Genomic DNA, 21,585 nt, shown 5'->3' with positions numbered 1-21,585 from the left:
CGCACTTACCCACGGACAGCTGAAACTGGGGATGCGAACAGGGTGGGGTCTGTCCTCTCCTGTGGCACTGAGGTGGCAGCAAAGGAAAAGTCAGGAATCCGCTTTCTTCCAGTAAGAATTATTTTTAATGGTTTAAAAAGGAGTCTGTACAAAACCAGCGCCACCATTTGGTGCTTCCAGTCCACCGGGGAATTCCAAGGGTCTCTGCCAACACTATCTCTTTGGCCAGCTGTGCCTGAAACCCCTGCAGAGAGAGACAGTGTGAAAACAGAAGAGTTAACTTCTCCCAGTTTGGCTGGAGGTTTGCTCTCGGCCTGTTTACAAAACGCTATAGACCTTACTGACGCACGACTGGAGAGGCATGGCTCGTCCGGGGCGCCTGGAGAACTGAGCTCGGCAGCAGCGTGTCCCCCACACTCTGGGAGACAAGAGGGGGCGGGGAGGCGCCCTGGGGCCCCGCGAGGGTGGCTGTGCTCACCAAGATCTAAAGGCAGATTCCCCCCCCCCCCCATCAGGCCACACCCTAGAGGTGAGTCCTCTGGCTTCAGGCTCTGCCCTGAGGACGAGGCTTTCATGTTTTTAACAAAAATATTCTTAAATGACAACCCACATTTACTTAACTGATCCCCACCCCCCAGAAACGGGAAGATCTGGGAGAACTCCAAGTCTATTTACTCAGAGGTGACCCCGGGAAGCTGTACGATAATAGGCGGTGAGGGACAGGAATCTGAGTCCTGGAACGCAGGGACCGTGGGGGGGATGGCACTGGGCAGGGCCCTCCCCTCCTCCTATCTCAGCTGCCCCAAGCGACAGAGAGGGATCTGGTTGAGAAAGGCTCTCTGAGGCTGTTCCAGCGGGGCCCTCAGACCCGCTGTCGGGTTTGTGGGGCCACGCGGGCCTCCCCCACATACCTGTCTGACTTTCCGGTTGGAAAGGACATGCTTTTATTTCCCATCGACTGTTTAAGTTTTTTGGGTGCAACGCATTTCTGTCAAGATAAAAAGCCATTTCAGCCGAGGGATAACCTGACCACAGGACACGCACAAGATGCACACAGGAGCCCAGCTGCCCCGTCCAAGACTCCGGCGCCACCGGGGCGACTGGTTTTCTTGCAACTGGACCTTTCTGGGTGCTTCTGAAGGCAAGGCTGTCGGGATGAGCTACCAAAGGTACAGGAGGGCTCCACACAGGCCTCAGCCTCCGCGTGCCAAACTTGCGGCCACGTTTGGCTCCGCCTGGCAGCAACGCCCACGGGGGCAAATGCAGGCTTGTGCGGGTACCCGAGGGAGTGTCTGTGGCCTGCAGCTCTAATTCCCATGGCAGCCAACAGCAAACATCCCTTCAAACCACACGCCAGCCTTCACAGCCTCCTTAAAAGTCCCTTCTTATTGCTGGAATAGCTGATGGGTATTGTCTGTACTTGGGGAGAGACGAGGCGAGGGAAAGGCTACGCAGAGGGAGATGAGTCCCAGCCAGGCCGCCTTCGCCGCGAAGGAAGAGGGGAAAAAAGCACCACAAGCAGGCGAGCGTTCTCAAGATTCTTCTTTCTTTTCGATGGTATCTTGTATTTGGTTTTTGAATTTGGAATCAAAGCCTAGTTAACATATACAGTCCCACTCGTTTAACGCATCAAGTATATTTCTTACCTTGACCGACTGGGTCTGCTTATTTGGATCAAACTGGGAAGCAGGTTTCGATTTGCTGTTTCCTGGAAGGTGAGAGAAGAGAACGCCAGTGAGCGTGTCCGTGAGTTAATATACCCAGCAGGCTGACTGCTGGGCTGGTGCACAATGTTTGGGAAGGGTGGGCTGTCAGCTCGCTGGCCCCTGTAGAAGGAGGGACTTAGGCTGACGTCAGTTCATGTGTGTGTCCCCAGTCCGGAAGGGCAGCCCAAACACCAGGCTCATCTCTCCCAGATGTAGTCTCAGCTCCGGGCAGGTGGCTGGAGCACTAGCTGCTTTAAACCAAGGATATCCGGCCTGGCGTCTGCGTGCCCGTCCGGAAGTGCCTGACAGTCACTTGGGGCCTGGGGTGACCACCATCCTGCCTCCCTGTCTTCGAAGGGACGTGTTGCCACGGAGGCTGCTCTATAGTCAGGAGTGCCGTCTGCCGCCCCTCCGAGGCGGATGGCCTCTCACCGGCGAAGAGACCAGAGAGCAGCCCCCGGGCGTCACGGTGCTTCGTAAACTCCTTGCCGTGTTTGTGGCTGAGAAAATGTGTTTCTGGGCACGAGCTACTGTGAGGAAAGATGGAGCCCCCATGGAAATGGACGCCGTCCTGCACAATGACCAGCGTGGCCGTGACCAGGTAGGTCCAGCGCAGGAGGGGGTGATGGGTGGTTTCCCTGTGTGGCTCTGACAGTGCCTGGGTGGGAGCCGCGTCTTTCTTGGCCTTCGTCCGTGCCTTGGTCATGCTTTCTTTCCTCTACAGCTTCCTCCCTCCTAACAGGGCCAGACATTCCTTAAAGGGCACCAGTCCCGGCCTCACCAGCAAAAGCCTTGAAATCCGACTTGCTATAGTCATAAGGGGTGAAATCTTTTTCTGGCGGATCTGAGTCCTTTGGCTTCTTGGAAGTTTTGAATCGCTTCTTCTCTTGTTTCTGTTCTGTGGTCCTCGGGTCACTCGTGGTTCGCTCTCTCTTCTTGGCGGCACTTTCCAGCTGTAGGGTGAACACACCGTGGGAGGGAAGCACGGGAGTGCTTCAGAGAGTGGCAGCCGGGCCTCGAGCCTGCTGTGCTGGCATCCGTGGGCTCGGGGACCGGAGTGCTGGCGGCTGTGGGTCTGGGCAGCGCTAGCGCCAGGTGGCACAAGTTCCTCAGTGGGGAATGACATCGGGTCATTACGAAAGGCACGACAGGCTTGGATATTAATAATATGACTGAGCTTCAGTACCTTGTCTATTACTGGAGTCAGGGGTACGGTCTCTTTACCATAAATTCATCACAAAAATTCACCTAAGAGGTATTACAGTATAAACTTTTTTGAGGTGAAAGGAGGCAGGCACTGACTGACAAGCCCTCCTGCTATTCGAGGAGAATCCTGACCATGACCAGGGGCCCCTCCTCTCTCAGAAGAGAAAGCAGAAGGGCGGCACGTACGGCAGCCTGCTGTCGGACGGACACGGCCTGCTCCGCGGTCGCTTGGTACTCCTCCTTGGCCTGGTCCCGAGCAGCTGCAAGAGAGCACGGTCTGTGGGGCTGCTGCCTCCAGCAGCCAAGGCTCCCTCCTCATCTGGCTGCACCGTCTCATCTGTGGCAGCTGCAGCCGGGCGCCCTCCCTGCTCCCCAGTCCCCTGCGCCTCGCCCCTTGATCAAGGGTGGCCGCCTTGCGGCTCAGGTCCGGATGCTCTTTCCACGCTCTCAGTCTGACAGCCCACCTGCCCCGCCCAAGAACCTAAGCCAGACACCCGCCAGCTCACATGACGCCTCTGTGAGGACATCTCAAAGGGGCTGCAACCAAAACACGTCAAGGACGAGAACAAAGCCACTTCTCCAACCGGCTCCTCATGCACACTCACTCTGTTGCTGGCCACCCTGTCTTTCCAGTTGCTCAGGACCAGCCCTTCTGGCACCCGCGGCCCCCCTCTTTCTCTCATGTGCCACACACAACTTGTCATCAAGTGCCATCGGGTCTCTGTGGGGTACGTCAGCTACGGGCCACTTCTCACCACCTCTGCTACCGTGCTGTCTGAGCCAGCAGCCCCTCACCTGGCCTCCCACCCCTGCCCTCTGTGCTGGACTCTCCACGGTCTCGGAGTGAGCCTTTCTGGTCAGTGCAGGCCACTGCTCTGCTCAGAGCCTCCACAGCTCCCTGGCCACTTGGAGTACAAGCCACATCCTTACAACAGTCCTGCTCTCCCTGCCTCAGCCACACTAGCCTCCCGGCCGCTCTCTGTGCATGCCCAATGATCAACCACCCTGGGGCCTTGGACTCGCTGGGGCCACCGTATAGACCACTCTTCCCCTAGAAGCAACCAGTCTTTGCTCAATGTCACATTTATCTGACTGCCTTCCCTAAACACCGTAGGGAAGTAGCCCCCCGGCCCCGGCACCTCCTACCCCTCTCCCTGCGGAATTGCCTACTGCCATCAGAAAGAAGGTACATTTATGGGTACACTGTCCGCTACCCCCCAGGAAAAGGCCAGCTCCACAGGGCAGGGGCTGTGCTTTGTTCACGGCCATATCGCCACTTTGTTGAACAAACAGAAGGATGAAAGAGGCCTGTTCGTTGACAGACACCCCAACGGGCTGAGTTACAAGGAAGTGAGGGCTACCTGTTTGCTCTGCTGCCTTCTCCTTGGCAGTTTCTTTAGGTTCTTTGTGTACCTGTACCTGGGTTGCCAGCTTCCAACGGTTGCTGATCTACAATGAAAACAAACAAAACAAAAACACTCCAAAACTCAGCCACCTAGGAATGCTTAATTGTTTTAACGAGGGGATGCTGGGCAGGCTAGCCTAGTAACTACACACATTCTTAATCATAAATTCCAAATCTGATGACACAAAAAAATAAAATCTCATGCTGGCTTTATTTATAAAATACTCATCAAGAAGGACGAAGTGCAGCTGGATTCCAGGCACGGGGCGGATGCCCTCCTGTCCATCATCTCATTCAATCCCTTCTATAATCCCGGGACAAAGGCAACCTCATCACCCCCGCTTTGAGATGGGAAACAGGCTCAGAGAAGCTAAATAATCTGTCTGGGGGGACATGGTTAGCAAATGGTGGAGCTGGGCTTCAAGGCAGGACTTCTCGCTGCTCTATGACGCCACACCTGTGTGTGGCATCGGAACGCGTCCCGCTGGTGTTAGACAGGCACACGGTCAGGGATGTGTGGCTGAAGGAGCCATAACCCATGGGGGAAAAAGAAGAGAAGGCAAAAAAATCCACCTGACTCCCCATTTCTAAAGACAGCAGGCTAACCACTAGTGACAGGGAGGAGGCCTGTCAGGGTTCTGGCCTGACCCTTGCTGCCTAATGAAAGAGCGGGGGGCAGAAGGAGCCAGGCCCCCGTCTGATCAGAGTAGGTCCTTCCTGCAGGAAGGAAGAAGGCTTTTAACAATTAATATGCTGGCTCCCAGGAACAACTCATGGGGCTCCATGGAAGGTGTTTCCTTATTCTTACCCATAATGCTGTTAAAAACAAACCAAACAATAGAAGACAGAGTGTTTTAAAACTTATGCTGTCACCTGTGAGAGCCTTACAGTAAAATTCACATATAAAAATGCATCAAGCTGAACACCTAACACCTGGGCACTTTGCTACGAACAAACTAAGCTTCAATTAAAAACAAACGCAAAAACCAAAGACCTGTTTCTTAAAAGGTTCCCAAATGCTTCTGAAAATCAGAATAAAGTTCTGGCCCCTTTCTCTAGAAACAATGCTTATATATATTTATATATAAAGCATTTTCTGTATTCATTTTTGGGAGGCTCAAGATAGGCTGAAGACAGAAACCTAGTTCAGATAATTAAGAAGACCCCTTTTCTTAGAAAGTCACTCCGGGAAAGAGTGACAAATCCACTTACCTCGTAGATTTTTGAAGACGGATCGAACTTTGCTGCCTGAGAAACGTGAGCGCGGTGTTCGAGTGAAGGCAGGAACTGGAGGAATGGAAGGAAACAGTCGTTTAAATGCGCTCGGGACCTGGACGGGGGGTTTTCTGGTGGGGTTCATCGTGGGAGGCCTCATTCAGAGCGTCCACCTGGCCACGTCTCACTGGCACTGGAGCAAGGCATCCTTGCTGGTTTCATCTGAGCAGACCCCGACTCCGTCCCTACCTGGACACCAGGCACAGCTGACACATGCTGGATTCAGAGACTCTCTCTCTCCAAAGACTGTTGGCTGCTTTTCTGGGCAAGAGACCCCTACAAGCTGCAGAAAGCTCTGCCTATTCACAGCAGCCCTGAACACACGCAACGCCTACTTACCATCTTAAATGGATTTTCAAAGGACTCCATTATGTTCTGGGCTTTCTTCTGTGCAACTGTTAAGGGGCTCTTTCTACTTTCTTCGGCACTGGGTTCCTGCAGGGACGGACAGAAAGTGAGCAACTTATCCTGTAATCATCCTGTGGCACTACGATGCAAGGAATGGTATAATTGTAACAGTAGTAAGAAGGGACGCCTGGGTGGCTCAGTAGGTTAAGTGTCTGCCTTCAGCTCAGGTCATGATCCTGGGGTCCTGGGATCGAGTCCCACATCGGGCTCCCTGCTTCTCCCTCTGCCTGCTGCTCCCCCTGCTCATGCTCTTTCTGTCTTTTGCTCTGACACATAAATAAATAAAATCTTAAGATTATTATGGTATTATTCTCACCATCTTACAGATGAGGAAACTGAGGCACAGAACGGTTAAGTCTTCTAGAGCCTGACAGCGAACAGGGGCAGAAGAAGACTTCCACCCACGTCTGTCTGGCTCTAGAACTTGAAGTCGTAAGCAGACACGTGCAAATTAAGACTTATAAACCGTTATGGGGAATCAGTACAATTATGCGACAGGGTGCTGCTTCCAACTGGGTTCAGACTGTGTGCTGTCCTTCTGCTTCCTCTGTGGTGACGGTCCTGCCACACGGAGCACGGGACACCAGCGCCTGGTAGAGCACAGTGCTTCCGGGCTCACGCGGCCCAAAGTTCACGCTCATATTTTTAGCTGCCGATTCACCTTGATGGCTCAATTAAAGCTTCCAGACTACTCTGCTCACGAATTACTGAAGCAAGACCCGATCTAAATTTAAGCGATGACATGAAAAAGAAAGTTAACCCTTAGGTAGTCCACTTTGCTGGCAGCGTTTCGCCGTCCTGGCTTTGGCCCCGCACTCTGGCGTGATGGACCGGCGGTGACCTGTGATCCTGGAAGGTACCCACCCGCCCAGCTGTTTCCCACGGGAACACCTGCTAAGCTGGAGACTCGTCTTTATCCAAACAGATCGTATGCCTGCTTCTCTTTCCAGAAATTATTTTTCCTTTACCACATCTGTTGTTTGCACTATTCAGAGTTTTCTCTGTGTATTTTCCTTTCATGCTGGTCATTTCAGTACCTACCCATCTTGACCAACAACCACACCCTGGTCTTGCTTTTGCGAAGAACCTGTAGTTCAAGCCCTGGCAGAAACATGACACTTGCCAGGTAGGACAAACTGGGATAAGTTCTGTCACAACTCAGTGCATAGTCCTGGAACACCGCTGAGCCCAGGCTGGCCACGCGTGGTCCCAGACTGGACACAGCCCCCGCCTACCACGGCGCAGCCCCTTCGGCATGGGAAACAAATTTCCACCCGCACAGTAGTGCTGTCCCATCTTGCATCTTGCTCTTCCCTTGCCCTGATCAGCCACAGTGTAGAGAAACGCTTTTCAAAGCCTCTTTTTCAGCCCAAGCACGTGCAGATGGGGCTGGCGTGGGTTGCAGAGGGATGCGTGGTCCCTACAGTTGAGCAGAGCACTCAGCCCGCCCCTCAGAGTCAGGATGGGCTGCGCCTCCCCTGCAGCTGAAGGGGAAGGTCCTGCTTCTGAATCACTGCAGCCCACACCGTCCTCCCTGCTAGGCATTAGCGAGGGCCCGGACGTCAACCCTTCTTCACACGGAGCTCCTGAGAGAATCCTCCACCCACCTCTCACGGACTGCCTCTCAGATCTGTCTCCACGCCTGTCCCCACGGCTGCTGGGTTTTACTTCTGGCACTAGTCTCAAAGGTCGACGCGGAACGCTAGGCAGACAGCCTGTTTGACAGACCCAGTCACTCCTCACGGGTCTACGTCCCCCACCTGCGTTTCCTCGCACTCACGTTAAATAGCGTGATGACAGCGGTAGCGATAAGGCATCTGGTATCCGGCAGGACGTCGTCTTCTCTTTGGTCGGGGAAGAGGCTTGCCTGTTTCTGCGCTGGCACAGGCCCTAAAGCGATGGAAGTCAGGGAGGTCAGAGCCTCCTGGAGAGTGCGCCAGGCAGTTCCCAGAATGTTCCAGAGACCTCTATATTACCGTTGCTTGGGACGACAGGGTAGCCATCTGAAGAGGCGTGAGAGCAGTCATGGGGTCCAAAGAGCACATTCTCCAATCTCTACAGCAGAAAGAAACCAAGAGGCCTCATGAAGGACTCGCAAACATGCGGTCGCTTTCTGCTGCAGGGCTGGGGGCTGCCTGTGACAGGGAGGCGTCTCCTGCACTGGCTCCGACTGGTGCCCCCCGCCCCCCCAGACAAGACACGTCAGATACACACTCTACCTCGGGACCGGGCAGCGGGCCGCTCTTCCTCACGCCAGTTCCAGCTTCAGACTGGGGACAAATACAGAGAATCTGAGGAAGGGTGCCTCAGCTCGGTGACCGCACATGTCTCCCCCACCATAGACCCCGTCCCTTCGCTACATATGTTTTACAAGAGCCCCGAGATGTTCTCTCATCCTTCATCCCTCACAGTGCCTTGCACTATAATCACTTAGTGCTCAATAATTACTTGCTGAATGAAAGAACGAAACCCTTTATCGTACCAAGGCACAATGCAGAAGACTTCCAAGAGCTTGAAAGAGATTCTCCTCTAGAAACCAGGGTTTCTCTCTTTATTTGGCCAAACTGTAGAGCTAACAAAAGATTCTTTTTAAAGAAATTTTAACATGAAGACTGAAATATGTTTATCCTCAGTCTCTCCTTTATCGCCCTAAAGGAACTGATTTTAAGTTTTTCTGGATCCATACTCTTGCAAAAATGGGCAAATATGATTGACCATATACCAGTATTACTACTAAGGCAACACAATTAAAAACTGTCCCCCCAAATTCAAATTGAATTGGGTGGCTCAGTCAGTTAAGCATCCGACTCTTGATTCCAACTCAGGGCATGAGCTCAGGGTCATGAGATCGAGCCCCACGTTGGACTCCATGCTCAGCGCAGAGTTTGCTCGAGATTCTCTTTCCCTCGCCCTCTGCCCCTCCGCACCCCAAATGGTGCACACGTGTGCATGCTCGCTCTCACCAAAATAAATAAATAAATAAATAAAATCTTAAAAAAAAAAAAGGGGAGGACCTTTAGCTTTTGATAATCATAAAGAAGACATGTCAGGGCAGGGCGCCTGGGTGGCTCAGTCAGTTAAGCGTCTGCCTTTGGCTCAGGTCATGATCCCAGGGTCCTGGGACTGAGTCCTAAGTTGGGCTACCTGCTCTCCCTCTGCCCCCCCCCCCACTCTCTCTCTCTCTCTCTCTAATAAATAAATAAAATCTAAAAAAACAAAACAAAAAACAAGACCTGTCTACTGGCTTTCCTAACCCCTATTATCTTCTTGGGTTTTTTAGAATGGAGACCAGCTCATGCACGGAGAGACCACAGGTGCCAGCAGACAGCCGGGTGCGCGGAGCTGGAAGCTCCAGCAGCAAAGGCTTCCTACCTTGAGCAGGGGCATCTCCCGCGCCTGCTGGACTAACAGATGCATCTCGTTGATCTGCTGCCGCACGAGAGGTGGTACGGGGTTACAGCAAGCTATGATGCCCTGAGGTTCCCTGAGGACCAGAAAGAACACTCTGAACTCATCATTTAGGGACACAGCCCCCCCCCCAGGCTTCCAGCCGAGAACAGAGAGCTACGGCTAAGGCGAAGACCCGGGAAACATTCCTATCGGGGCGGCCTGGGGCCCTGGACACCAAGCTTCAAGTAGGCACCTCTTGCCGGTGGCCTCCCGCTAAGCGGGAGAGCTGGGGAGGGGCCCCCCCGCTCTGCCGAGCTGTACTGCTGCAACGGGCTCAACGCAAGATGGGGAAATTCAACTCTGCTTATTCTTCAATGAACATCAGAAAGCGTTCAAAATCGTAAGGTGCCTTGGTGTGGAACAAATTACAGCTGAGAGACTCTGAGACACTTTCCTTCCTTCCAAGCGGATGCTGGAGGCTCAGACTTGCACTGGCTCTCATCGGGGGCCTAGCCTCTGAAATGCCTGCAGCTCAGGTCTAGTTCCTACAGGGCAGCCCGAGGGCAGAAATTCTGAATTCCCTGGACTTGTGAACTTCCTTAGAGCACTAATCTCTGAGTCGACAGCCTTGAGGTAATAACTACCAGAGAAGCTGATCTGAAGGATAAAATTTCTCTATGGAGAAAGTCAGAACGTCGTTATCAGTTCTCAGACTCACTTGGGCAGTTCTTCAGCTATCTTCAGCATCATGTGGTTTGGCAGTACATATCTGCAACAAAACACAGTGGGGTCACGTTGGATTCAGCGAGCAAGCCCCGGTAAAGGCTACAACCTGGGCGAGAACGTAACCAACTTTCATGGTGAGAAAAAAAAAGGCTATTATTTCCTCGTTCCCTGAGCTGCTCAGTCTAGAAAGCAGATAGTAAAAGAACGTCTAATCCCTTACCCGTAACTTTCATCTTCCCTGCGGGCTGTTTTATCCCTCCAGGCAAACAGCAGCTGAAAGGCTGTCAGCTGCTGTGTGTTGAGATGCTTCTTCTGCTTCCTGTACAGCTCAAGGTAGGACTCGTCCGTGAAGATGGGCTTGACGAATTTCTGCGAAATTTTACAGAACATGCCACATCAGTGGGGGTCAGCATGGCGCCCTGGGCTCTTCAGAACATTCGGCTCTGTTCCGAAATGTAAGGAACCAAGTGAAGACCCGGGCCGCGGGCCAAGGCAGAGAGGCGGTACCTTGAGGCAGATGTCCCTGCTGCGCTGCCAGGCCACCTGCAGCTGCACGGGCTGCTCGTTGCCTCGCTCCCACAGCTCCAGTCTCATTTTATCATAAATGTAAAGCAGGTAATGGGTGTCATCCCGGGCGTAGTTGAGCATTTCCTCGGGCAGAGGCCTAGAATCGCAAGGAAGGAAATGAGTTTGCGGCTCACCCCTAGGAGCAGCCCTGTTGTCTGTCCGCGCTGTGCGTGCGAAGGCTTGGGCTCCCTTTGCCATCACAGCCCTACTACACTCACATCCATAGGCCCTCCATCTTAATAGGATAAGCCATTGTTTTCCCAGCTGGGGAGAAAGGGCAGCAGGATCACAATGTGGCTGAAAAGAGAGGCCCTGCCATCCGGAGTTCGAATCTTAGCTCCGCACACCCATCCGTGGACAAGTCACGTAAGCTCACTTTCCTCAGCTGTGAAATGAAAGCCCTCACAGGCTGCTATGGGGACCACCCAGCACAAAACCCCGGAAGCTCTTAGCTCGGCGCCTGGCACATGACAACGGCTCAATGACAGGGAGTGCCTTTTAGACTGTCAATTTTCATCTTCTATCCGGGCTTTATCAGATTCTCTTCAGAAATTCTGGCCTGCAGAACTGGAGGAAAGCGGAGTGGCTTCTTCCAACAACAGCTGCAACCTCAGGGAGGAAGCCGGCCACCGGACAGTGACCGAGCGGAGCCCAGACTCCAGAAAGTGGTGCAAGACCCCGCCACGCTCTTACACCACAGTACACACACATTATAAGGCGCAATCACCTACGTACCTCAGAATCCTCTCGAACCTCTGGGAGATCACCTCAAACACACACACACACACACCCCTCCCTCATAGGGAGATCCAAGTTTCAAACGAGAGACTGGCCGGGACACAAACACTGACACGGCACACCTCTTCCAAACACTATCTCCGTGAAGCGTGAGAGCCCAACACACACTCCACGTGGTCACCCTAAAACTTCCGGTCGTGCTTCTGCTGCTGCCAACAGCTGGAGGAGAGACCGGCGCCAGTCAAGCCAAGGTTCTACTACCGTCACCACCTGCACGTGGGTCTGTGTGGCCCACAGGCTCAGGAGTAGCCACGCTTCCTGCTGCCATCCACACGTCCTCGTCAGCCACAAACCGTATTCTCCAGTCGGCCAGCTGATACTGCTTGTTGGATTCCACGCCGCAGTAGAGTTTCAGGAGATGGTCCAGCGAGTGCCGGCCCAGGTTAAGGAGGCGTGCTGCCTGATGGGTATCAAACATGTTCACCACGTACAAGCCGAAGTCCTTCTGTAGCCATTCGACGTCCGAGTCAGCACCGTGGAAGACCTGAAAACGAAAGCAGAGGCATGTGGAGCAAAGCGTTCAAGGCCACTCGTGCTGAAACAGACTCTGCCTCCAGGTTAGCACGACACTGGAATTCGAAGCCAGAAGGAAGATTAAGATGGGTTCAGTTTCAAAAGCTTCTTTTAATTTGGACCGATGGCACTTCCACACTCCGAACTGCACATCTTAAAGTCTGGAACTGCTCACAGCCAGTGATTCTAAGAAAGCAGTTCTACTAGCTTCAAGGATAGTCATTAAGTGCAAAGGATCCTGATGGCGCGGGCTCACGGCAGTTGTCATTAACATGATGGAACGTTTCTCCGGGTGGTAACGAGCTACCGCGTAAGCTGTTCTAATTGGGGCTTAGAAACAAAAGCAGTTTAGCCTGTGGGGCCGGAATGTAGGAAATTACAATTATTTCTCTCAACTTCACCAGGTCTATACTGAAATAATGAAATAGTAAACCGAATGGCACTTAAATCCTAGGCTCACACGCAAGAGCTACAAAAGGCTAGCTGACCTTAACGATGGCGGGGTCCGTGAGGCTCTCGTTGAGAATGTACATGTCGCTTCGAAGCTCCAGGGTGTCGACGATGAAGTCTTCTGTTCGGGTGGAGATCTGCATCAGGCAGGTCAGCCCCAGGAAGCTCCTGTACGAGTGGTGCTAAAACCCAGAAAGAGGGGAGAACAGGGAAAAATCATCACACCAGGCTTTCCTTTACTGATTTTGGGAGGGCAGCTATAAAAGCCAAGTTATATGACTGACTGGTTTTCACCGAGAAAAGCCAGATCTGTTAGTCTTAATTTTATACTCCTCAGGTAGAGAGGGACTTCCTAGAAAATGTAAAATTTCACTCCAGGTCATTCACAACTTACCTCTAAGTCTACTGCGAATTCTTGACAGGTCAAGAGCTTTTCATTGAGCTCCACTAGCTCATCCAGGGAGGACACAAAATGGCAGGGGGTCTCCCCCACAGGCCTATATAACTGAAGCACGAACATACAGGTAGAAAAAGAGAAGAATGTTAAGAATCACCCTTCACTAAAGCACAAATGAATCAGGAGTTCAAGAAGTGACCTGAAGTTGCAACCTTTTACTCTGAAGTTATTTAAGGAAAGCCAAAATTGCACTGATTTGATTCTCCCTGGGCTACTTAGATATCACCCATAAATTAGGTTTGGGTGCTAACCTGGGGCTGTGGCTTTTGAAGGACTGAATCTGGTGGAGTGAAGTGATCTAGTTCATACTGGTAAGGATGTGCAAACCTGAATAAATGAAACAAAAAGAAAAATCCTCTTGATGAATTCCGTAATTCAAGGGAAAACAACTGCTTTAATCCAATTTGTAAAAACAAATGAGAAGCGACCACTGTGAAAATATTTTCTCGCTAGATAAAGTACCATTATTTTAATGATAATTCAAGGGCATCAGGAAAACCCACATCAGGTCAAACTGGTTCACCCTTACAATGCGATCATTAAAAATCTACTCATCTATAAGAATCTGAGCTCTTATTTCAAAACACTGCACGGCTGTCTTTGTGGAGGATAGAAAAACGTACAATGTGCAACTCCTTGCGGTCTGGCAAACAGACCTGTGAGGTGAGATAGGATGGGGCCGCTACTGCAGTTGGTCGGATGCCAAATGCTATATTTTTTATTCCTCTATCATCTACCTGAGTAAAAATCCCAAGTCTTTGAGTTCCTTGAGGGCAGGGCCGCCTCTCCTCACCTCTGCTTCTTTAGCACTTGGCCTGCGGCCTCACAGTGCGGAGCTGGGCCCGAAGGAATGCTGCTCAGGCCAACTCTGGCTACACGACTCTGGCTACACGTGACAAAAAGACCAACGCCAGCCAAGTTCTTACCACCCTTTTCCTTCAGGCAAGGTCCATTTGTCTGTTTTAAGGATTTTTTTTTTTAAGATGCTTATGCTGCCAGTGAAAATGCCCTTTCCTTGCTGAATTTATTAGGGGGCCCCTACCTCACTGTTTGAGTCCCTACCCGCTCAGAAAGGCAGAATGGCAGGAGGAAGGAGAGTTCTACGAAAACCTGGGGTTTCAGGTTCTGATTGTGTGGGAAGTCAGCATCAGCACCCCTTGTTTTGTCTTTAAATCTAGACAAAGGGGGTGAGAGCGACTGCTCCCTCTCAAGGCTGCCGTGAGAGTCACCTGAGACGCCGCCTGTGCAGGCCCTCCGTGAACACAAACAGGAGGTTTTACCAAAGAGATTCACATTAGGATAAGGATAGCAATCACCCATTCCTCACATTCTTTGTTTACATTGATGTATTTTACAAAAGTGAAACCGAGGAAGAATGTAGAAAGTTCTCATAGTAGAAAGTTCTGACAAATACTTACATGTCCTGCTCCACCTGCTGAGTTCTCTGCTGATGGATGAAATCAGCCAGCGCAGGGGGGACATCCAGGTCCTCTGGACGATCCTGTGGGCGCTCCCTCCTTTCTTTAGAGAGTGCTGGAGACCCAAGCAGTGACAACAACACCATCACAAAAGAGGTGAACACATTCACATCTTGTCTAGTTACGGGGCGGGTAAGTGGCTCCTTTTGAAGGAAGGAAGGAGGGAGGGAGATGTTTTTCCCTTTACTTAGGCAGGGTTCGCATGCCTTACCCTGAGGGAGAGGTTTCTGAGCATTGGGCTTGATGAAGATCTTGGGAAGAAATGGAGTGTTGGAGTTGTCAATCTTTTCTCGGAATTTAAGCTGAGGCCGGGCGATGTTTTTTGCATGAAGCAACCGGAAAGTTTCAGATTTTGTTTTTTTGCTATATTCTCCTGCCTATGATAACAAATACAAAGAATTTATAACACAGCCACTCAATGAATTAGAAAAGTAAATTCTGAAAAGATGAAAAAACAAAAAAAAGAGTAAAGTACGTAAATTCTCATTTGTGCCTTCCGAGAGCATTCACTTAAGAATGTACGTGTGTGTGAGGTTGCGGGGTGCAAAGAAGACAAGAGGTAATTAGTTTGTGCCGGTTTAGGAGAACAAGTAAGGCAGTGGCCAGTTCTGTGTCCAATAAAAGAGAACAGAAATGCAGAACAGAACAGGCAAGACCGTATTATAAAGCTGACACTTGAAACTCCAGGCAATCAGCAAAAAAGCCCTCACCTTACGGTTCCAGCTGGACACTATTGTTTTAGGAACCTGCAAACCGGCTGGGAGGACAGGCTGTTGATTCTTATTCACACCTGATGCTTCATCCAGTAAAATACCCTAAGGGCACAGGACATAATAGTTTAGCATCTTCCTTTCAGGGTTAACAAGTTAATTACCTAAAATTCTTAAGAAACAGATTCAGAGAATTACGTGTGGGAACATATATATGCATGAGGGAGTCATCCCAAGTAATGAAAGCATTATTTGCTCAAAGACAGAGCAGTAATTGGCCACTCCTTGATCTACCCTCGATCAACTCCCTTTACAGCTCTCAGGCTGAAAATTCAAAAATGATTTAACAGTGTGATGTGGCTCACCAAAAGAATTAAAAAGACCCTAGACTGTAGCTATTAAACATAGAAGGATGGTACTCTGAGAATGAAGGGTGTTCTCATCTACTCTGTCCCATCGAAGCAGACATGCAGTATCAGTTTGGGCCTCCAGGTGACAAAGAGTAGCATGGCAGGACTTGAAATCATAAAATATGAGAAACTGCTGAAAGACCTGTGGGCATTTAGATTATGAAAGAGATGACTTCACGGGACAGAAGAGCATGATTTAAACATTTGCAGGACGGTCACATGGTTGAGGGATGGCTTTGTTTTGGATGATCTCTATGTATTTCTGTAAATAATGTTCTGTAGAATTAGGCCTAAGTAGACAGTAAGCTAGATCATATGATACACATCTCCTTCCAATCATTCGAGTCAGGCTGTTTGGCAGATTGCAGATAACAGTTAAGAAAAAAAAAAAAAAGACTAAATTTTGGTTGGGCTCTGTACCGAGAGGCCTCTTCTCTTGCAACACAAATAGGATTTGCAAATCTGGAACACAGATTTGTAATAGGTCTCCACTGAGCGGTGATAAGTTAAAGTAATATATTTGAACACAACTGTGTTATCTTTGGGAAAAAGAAGCCAACTGTCAGGAAGGGAATGTTGTTGGAACAAGATATATTAAACTTTTCATTTCCTCAGATGCTGGAGTTTCTTTTCATATTTTAATAATACAAAAGCTCTTCATTTGTTAATGATCTTTTTTTTTTTTTAAGATTTATTTTTAAGTAATCCCTATGCCCAACGTGGGGCCTGAACTCACAACCCCGAGAATAAGTTGTCACCTGCTCTTCTGACAGAGCTGGCCAGGAGCCCCCATTTGTTAACTATCTTAAGAGTAAGGTGATGGGGTACCTGGGTGGCTCAGTTAGTTAAGTGTCTGCCTTTGGCTCAGATCATGATCCCAGGGTTTTGGGATCGAGCCCTGCGTCGGGCTCCCTGCTCAGTGGGGAGTTTGCTTCTCCCCATTTGTGCTCTCTCGCTCCCTCTGTCAAATTAAAAAAAAAAAAATCTAAAAAAAGAGTAAGGTGAAACACTCACCACTCTTTCCAGAATGACATCATTGGTATCAACTAGTAAATCAAACTTGTCCTCCAACTCGGTCACTTTACTTCGGTCCTTAATGTTGCTTCGACACCCATGGTACTGCATTACCCTACTCATGCTAGGAAGGACAAGAAAACCAAGGTTACTTTGTATACGTGTATTCATTTCTTCCCAATCTGGGAGAAAGCTTGAAAGGCTTGGCTCAGACTGTTCCCAATATTCTTTTTGTTTTTTAAGATTTTATTTGTTTTAGAGAGAGACAGAGAGAAAGAGAGCATGTGCGCACAATCGGGGGAGGGATAGAGGAAGAGGGAGAGAGAGAATCTGAAGCAGATTCCTCGCTGATCTGGAACATGACGCGGAGCTCGATCGAGCTCATGACCGAGAGATCATGACCTGAGCTGAAACCAAGAGTCGGAGGCTTAACTGACTGAGCCACCTGGGTGCACTCCCCCCAGTACTTTTTGATCAAACTAGTAAAATTTGCACCCTTATAGCAGAAACACTGCTATTTGTTTGGTCTTGGGCAATTCCCTAAATCTAAGACTCCCTTTCCTTATCTGTTAATTGAAGGGTTGGAAGAAATTACCTCAAAGCTTCCATTAAATTCTAAAAGGTATATCATACTATGTAAATAATATACTTTGCATTCATTGCTTTATCATGAAATCTAAAACAGATGCTCTAACTCTGTCACGCAACAGTTAAAATCACTGTGTACTGTCCTCATACACTTATTAAAAACATAATACTCAGGGCTCTGCAAACTGTAAGAGAATCTTGGGGGCGCCTGGGTGGCGCAGTCCTTAAGCGTCTGCCTTCGGCTCAGGGCGTGATCCCGGCGTTCTGGGATTGAGCCCCACATCAGGCTCCTCCGCTGGGAGTCTGCATCTTCCTCTCCCACTCCCCCTGCTTGTGTTCCCTCTCTCGCTGGCTGTCTCTCTCTGTCAAAATAAATAAATAAAATCTTAAAAAAAAAAAAAAAAAAGAGAATCTTGGATCTAGGCTTTCAAGTCCCATATTAATTCAGAAAGATTCACTGTCTACATATAGGTGCAAAAGTCAATATATTTTTTAAAAGTTAAACTCAAAATTTACCAAATAACATTTCCCTAATCAAAATCCATTGTCTCATTTTTTAAAAAGATTTTATTTTCTTTTTTTAAAGTAATCTCTACACCCAACTGGGGCTTGAACTCACAACCCTAAGATCAAGAGTCGCATGCTTTACCGACTCAGCCAGCCAGGCACCCCCACTGTCTCATTTTTATATTTTATAGCTCTACTACTTTTTTTTTTTTTTAAGATTTATTTATTTGAGAGAGAGAGAAAGAAAAAGTGTGTGGGCACGTGCGACTTGGGGAGTGGCAGGAGAGAAGCAGATCATGGAGTCAGACTCAAGGCTCAGTCTCACAACCCTGAGATCATGACCTGAACCAAATCAAGAGTCAGATGCTTAACCAACTGAGCCACCCAGATACCCCTATTGTTCTTTATAGCACAGAAAAACACAGTTAAGGAAAAACTAATTTTCAGGAAAAATTACCTATTTCATGAGGCGTATGAAATAACATGAGAAACATGTTATTTCTCAACACGAGAAAATCATATATAGTACGTACCACTGAAGCAATCTGTCTCCCTGTGTTTCACAAAATGCCTGGAAGCCAGGAAAACTTCGGTAGAAATCATACTCATCGCCAAACTGTGGAAGACCCCCAGATGCCTTGGTGACAGCCACCACTGACCCAAGAGCAAACTGTAAAAAACCAGAAAAACAAGCATGTTTTAAACATGGATCCCCATTTGTTCAGCAACTCGCTTTTCTCGAGATCTACTACATATAATACACTGTGCTAGATGATGAATTTTACACATTCAACAAATATTCATTTAGTGCTCGTTTTACCCTACGTTCTGAGGATACAATAGTGAGCATGGAACCAAGTTTTGGAGCTTACATTCTTGGGAGAGTGGGGAGAGAAAGAAAAAAATAAATGTAAGACAAATATTCAAAATGGCCTGGGTTTGAATCTTGGCTCTGCTACCTATTAACTGTGATCTTGGGTAAGTTATTTCTCTGGACCTAAGTTTCCTCCTCTGAAAAATAGGCATAATAAAAGTGACCATCCCATAGACTTGTTGTGAGGATTAAATGAGCCAATAAAATCACATTGGGTAGTGCCTGGTAGACACATAAGTGCTATTATTATTACGATTCAAATTCAGATCCATGAGCTTTCTACAAGAATTTACTTTTGTGTTTTCATTTGGGCAAGCATCTAAAACATAAGAATACTCTAGATCCTTTGTTGACCAAATTATAATGGCCACTGCCCACGACTGGACTTGTGTTTATGTTTCAGTTAGTGCCAAGTAGTTCTCTACTTTAATTGTTGTGTGGTAATGAGAAAAAATCTGAAGTGGCTGTCAAAAAGAAATGATGGTCATGTGAAGGCCAAATGACATCACTGAGAGTTGTGTAATCAATGTTTTCCAGGGGAAGAGAGAGAAAGGAAGTGGGAACTTGCATCATGGTGGGACACATGGTAGCTGGTGAGCATGAATGCCACTAAATCAGGACCATGGCTAGTGGTCCAGAACTACCAGAGCCAAGCAAAGCAACAATGACATCTACTAATGATGACCCACCTGAGTGTGGGGGAATACACAACGCTAATTTACAAATTACTTTAGTTTCCTGGTTTTGTAAGAGCTATGCATGAGGTGTTTAAACCTAGTTTTGTTTGTTCATATAAAAAGCATTACACAAATAATTTAGACGAATCCTCTCTGTGCTCCCTCCAGGAGGCATTGATAAACGTTCTAAGGCACCTAGAGGAGGTCGGCTCGGTGGTAGCTCTAACAGGTGACATCAAACCCAGGGTTCCAGATTATGTGGGACTGCACCACACAGGAGGAAAAGGGAACCATCCTGGCCGCGCGGGAGGGGAGGACGCCGACTGGTGTGGCGTACAGCAGCCGAGCCTCTCCGGGGAGTTAATTAGGTGGCTCGGGCCTGGGCCGGGGCGACGTAGCGAGGTCTGGGAACATCAGGGTGACAAGAAAGCCCTTCCCACGACGCGGACATGGCTTCCACACTCCATACATTTGCATGGGCTCAAATGTGAGAACGAGGGCCCTGGGAAACGAGGCGTCCCTCAGTGTCCGCGTGAGATCTCCGCCCAGGAGGGGAAGTGAGAGACTGTGCTTTGCGCGGGCAGAGGCCCCTAGACCCCAGCCCCAGGCTCCGCAGCGGCGCGCGCGCGGCCGGATGGGCGGCCGCGGACAGGGCCCCGGTCCGCTTCCGGCCGACCGCGGGCGGCTCCCTGTGCCCCCGGAAACCCCACGAACTCACCTTCACGAAGCTGTCTGCGTCCGGGAAACCCGGCAGCACCATCTCCCCGTCGGGCTTGGCCGCGCTCGTGGCAGACGGGAACTTGGGCTCTCGGGGGCTGGGAGGCGCCATTTTTCCCGGCCTGCACGGCTCTTCTCGCGAGAGTGCCTCAGGGCGACGCGACGTGTGCCTACCGCGCATGTGCAAAGTTCGTCTTCTCTGGGGAAGAGCTGGCGAGGGGTGAAAGTTGGTCGTCATCCCTGAGCCCCCCCCCCCCCCGACCCGGGGAAGTTTACATTTTCTCTTTAACCTCACATTTTATCATCTGGATAACCTTGTGATTTACGGTGGGACCCGGGGGGCCCAATTAATCTCATATTTAAGGCCAGTCTCTCCCAAGCTTTTCTGGTGCCCGCCTCACCTGCTTGATCTGGGCTCCAATGATCCCCTCTGACATCGTCTATCTTCTCCCTCGCCACTGGTTTATTCCTAACGGCCTACACGTATGCTGGCATCGCTGCCAACTACAGAGACACAAAACATCACCGCACACTTCCTTCCAGCCCCTTCTAGGCAAACTACTAGAGAAGGCTCTCCGTGCCCACAAGCTCACGAGGTCTCTCGGACCCCTCCAATTGGACGTTCCTGCCCGCGTACACCGCTGGAAACACTGTTGCTGAGGCACCTATCGGGAACTCACAAAATGAATCCGGGAAGAGCTTGTGTTCTGAGGGAGGCGGCTCAGGCGAAGGCTGGGAAGCTTACTGGGGTGTGGCCTTTCTCCTAAAATCAGGAGTGGCACACCCTTAATTCATTTGGCTTAGTAAGTGTTCAATAAATGTTAGCTGTTCCCGTTATTTAGAATATCGTATTAACAGGAATATCCTATTAACAGGAAACTGTTTTCACACTCCCCACCCTCCCACCAGCACTCTGGCAGAACAAAGACCTAGCCTAGCTCTAATTTAACAACAAATATTTTTGAGTCTTATTCCGTATGGGTCAACCTAATACCACATCAGGCAATGCTGTGTGGTTTACATGAATTATCTCAACCTCAAAACAACCTTTTGGGCTAGCGGATACTATTATCCATACTTTCAGAGGAGGAAGCAAGCACAGATGAAGTAATTTGTTCAAAGTCATACGGGTCGTATGAGGTGGAGTTGAGATTTGAAACCAGGTAATTTGACACCACAGCCTTATTTCTTTCAAACTACTTTACATGCCTCCAAGAGTTTTAAGGCCTAACCTATAGAACTGTACCATGTGATAATTGTCTTTCTTTGGTTGCGTTATCTCGCTTAGCACAATACCCTTTAGTTCCGTCCACCTCATTGCAAATGGCAAATTTCATTTTTTGATGGCTGAGTAATATTCCATTGAATACATATATGTATTCTTTATTATCTCTTCTTTATTCATTCATCTGTCGGTGGACATCTGGGCTCTTCCCATAGTTTGGCTATCGTGGACATTGCTGCTATAAACATTGGGGTGCAAGTGCCCCTTTGGATCACTACATTTGTATCTTTGGAGTAAATATCTAGTAGGGCAATTGCTGGGTCTATTTCTAACTTTTTGAGGAACCTCCATACTGTTTTCCAGAGTGGTTGTACCAGCTTGCATTCCCATCAGCAGTGTAAGAGGGTTCCCCTTTCTCCACATCCTTGCCAACATTTGCATGGAATTTAAGAAACAAAACAGAGGAGCATAAGGGAGGGGAGGG

General features: G+C 49.4%; 1 protein-coding gene across 1 annotated transcript; it reads right to left on the bottom strand.

The window, feature by feature from the left end:
- Positions 1-102: 102 nt before the first annotated feature.
- Positions 103-20,036, bottom strand: EXOSC10 (exosome component 10). The gene is made up of 25 exons (XM_045776860.2): positions 19,878-20,036; positions 18,142-18,278; positions 16,514-16,637; positions 15,090-15,194; positions 14,591-14,756; positions 14,320-14,434; positions 13,153-13,228; positions 12,839-12,949; positions 12,483-12,626; positions 11,775-11,965; positions 10,624-10,780; positions 10,337-10,485; positions 10,109-10,159; positions 9,373-9,484; positions 8,220-8,270; positions 7,977-8,055; positions 7,781-7,890; positions 5,932-6,027; positions 5,530-5,604; positions 4,274-4,361; positions 3,099-3,172; positions 2,488-2,659; positions 1,647-1,708; positions 912-988; positions 103-244 (listed from the first exon to the last, which is right to left on the bottom strand). Exons 1-25 carry the CDS (start codon positions 19,986-19,988, stop codon positions 214-216), a joined length of 2,664 nt encoding a protein of 887 aa, XP_045632816.2. The 5' UTR covers positions 19,989-20,036; the 3' UTR covers positions 103-213.
- Between the last annotated feature and the right edge of the window lie 1,549 nt (positions 20,037-21,585).

This window comes from Ursus americanus, chromosome 33, assembly GCF_024610735.1.
Source record: "Ursus americanus isolate L20-20 chromosome 33, mUrsAme1.1.p, whole genome shotgun sequence".
Classification (NCBI taxonomy): Eukaryota; Metazoa; Chordata; class Mammalia; order Carnivora; family Ursidae; genus Ursus; species Ursus americanus.
The sequence above is the reverse complement of the archived record's forward strand: the minus strand, read 5'-3'. Positions and strand labels throughout refer to the sequence as shown.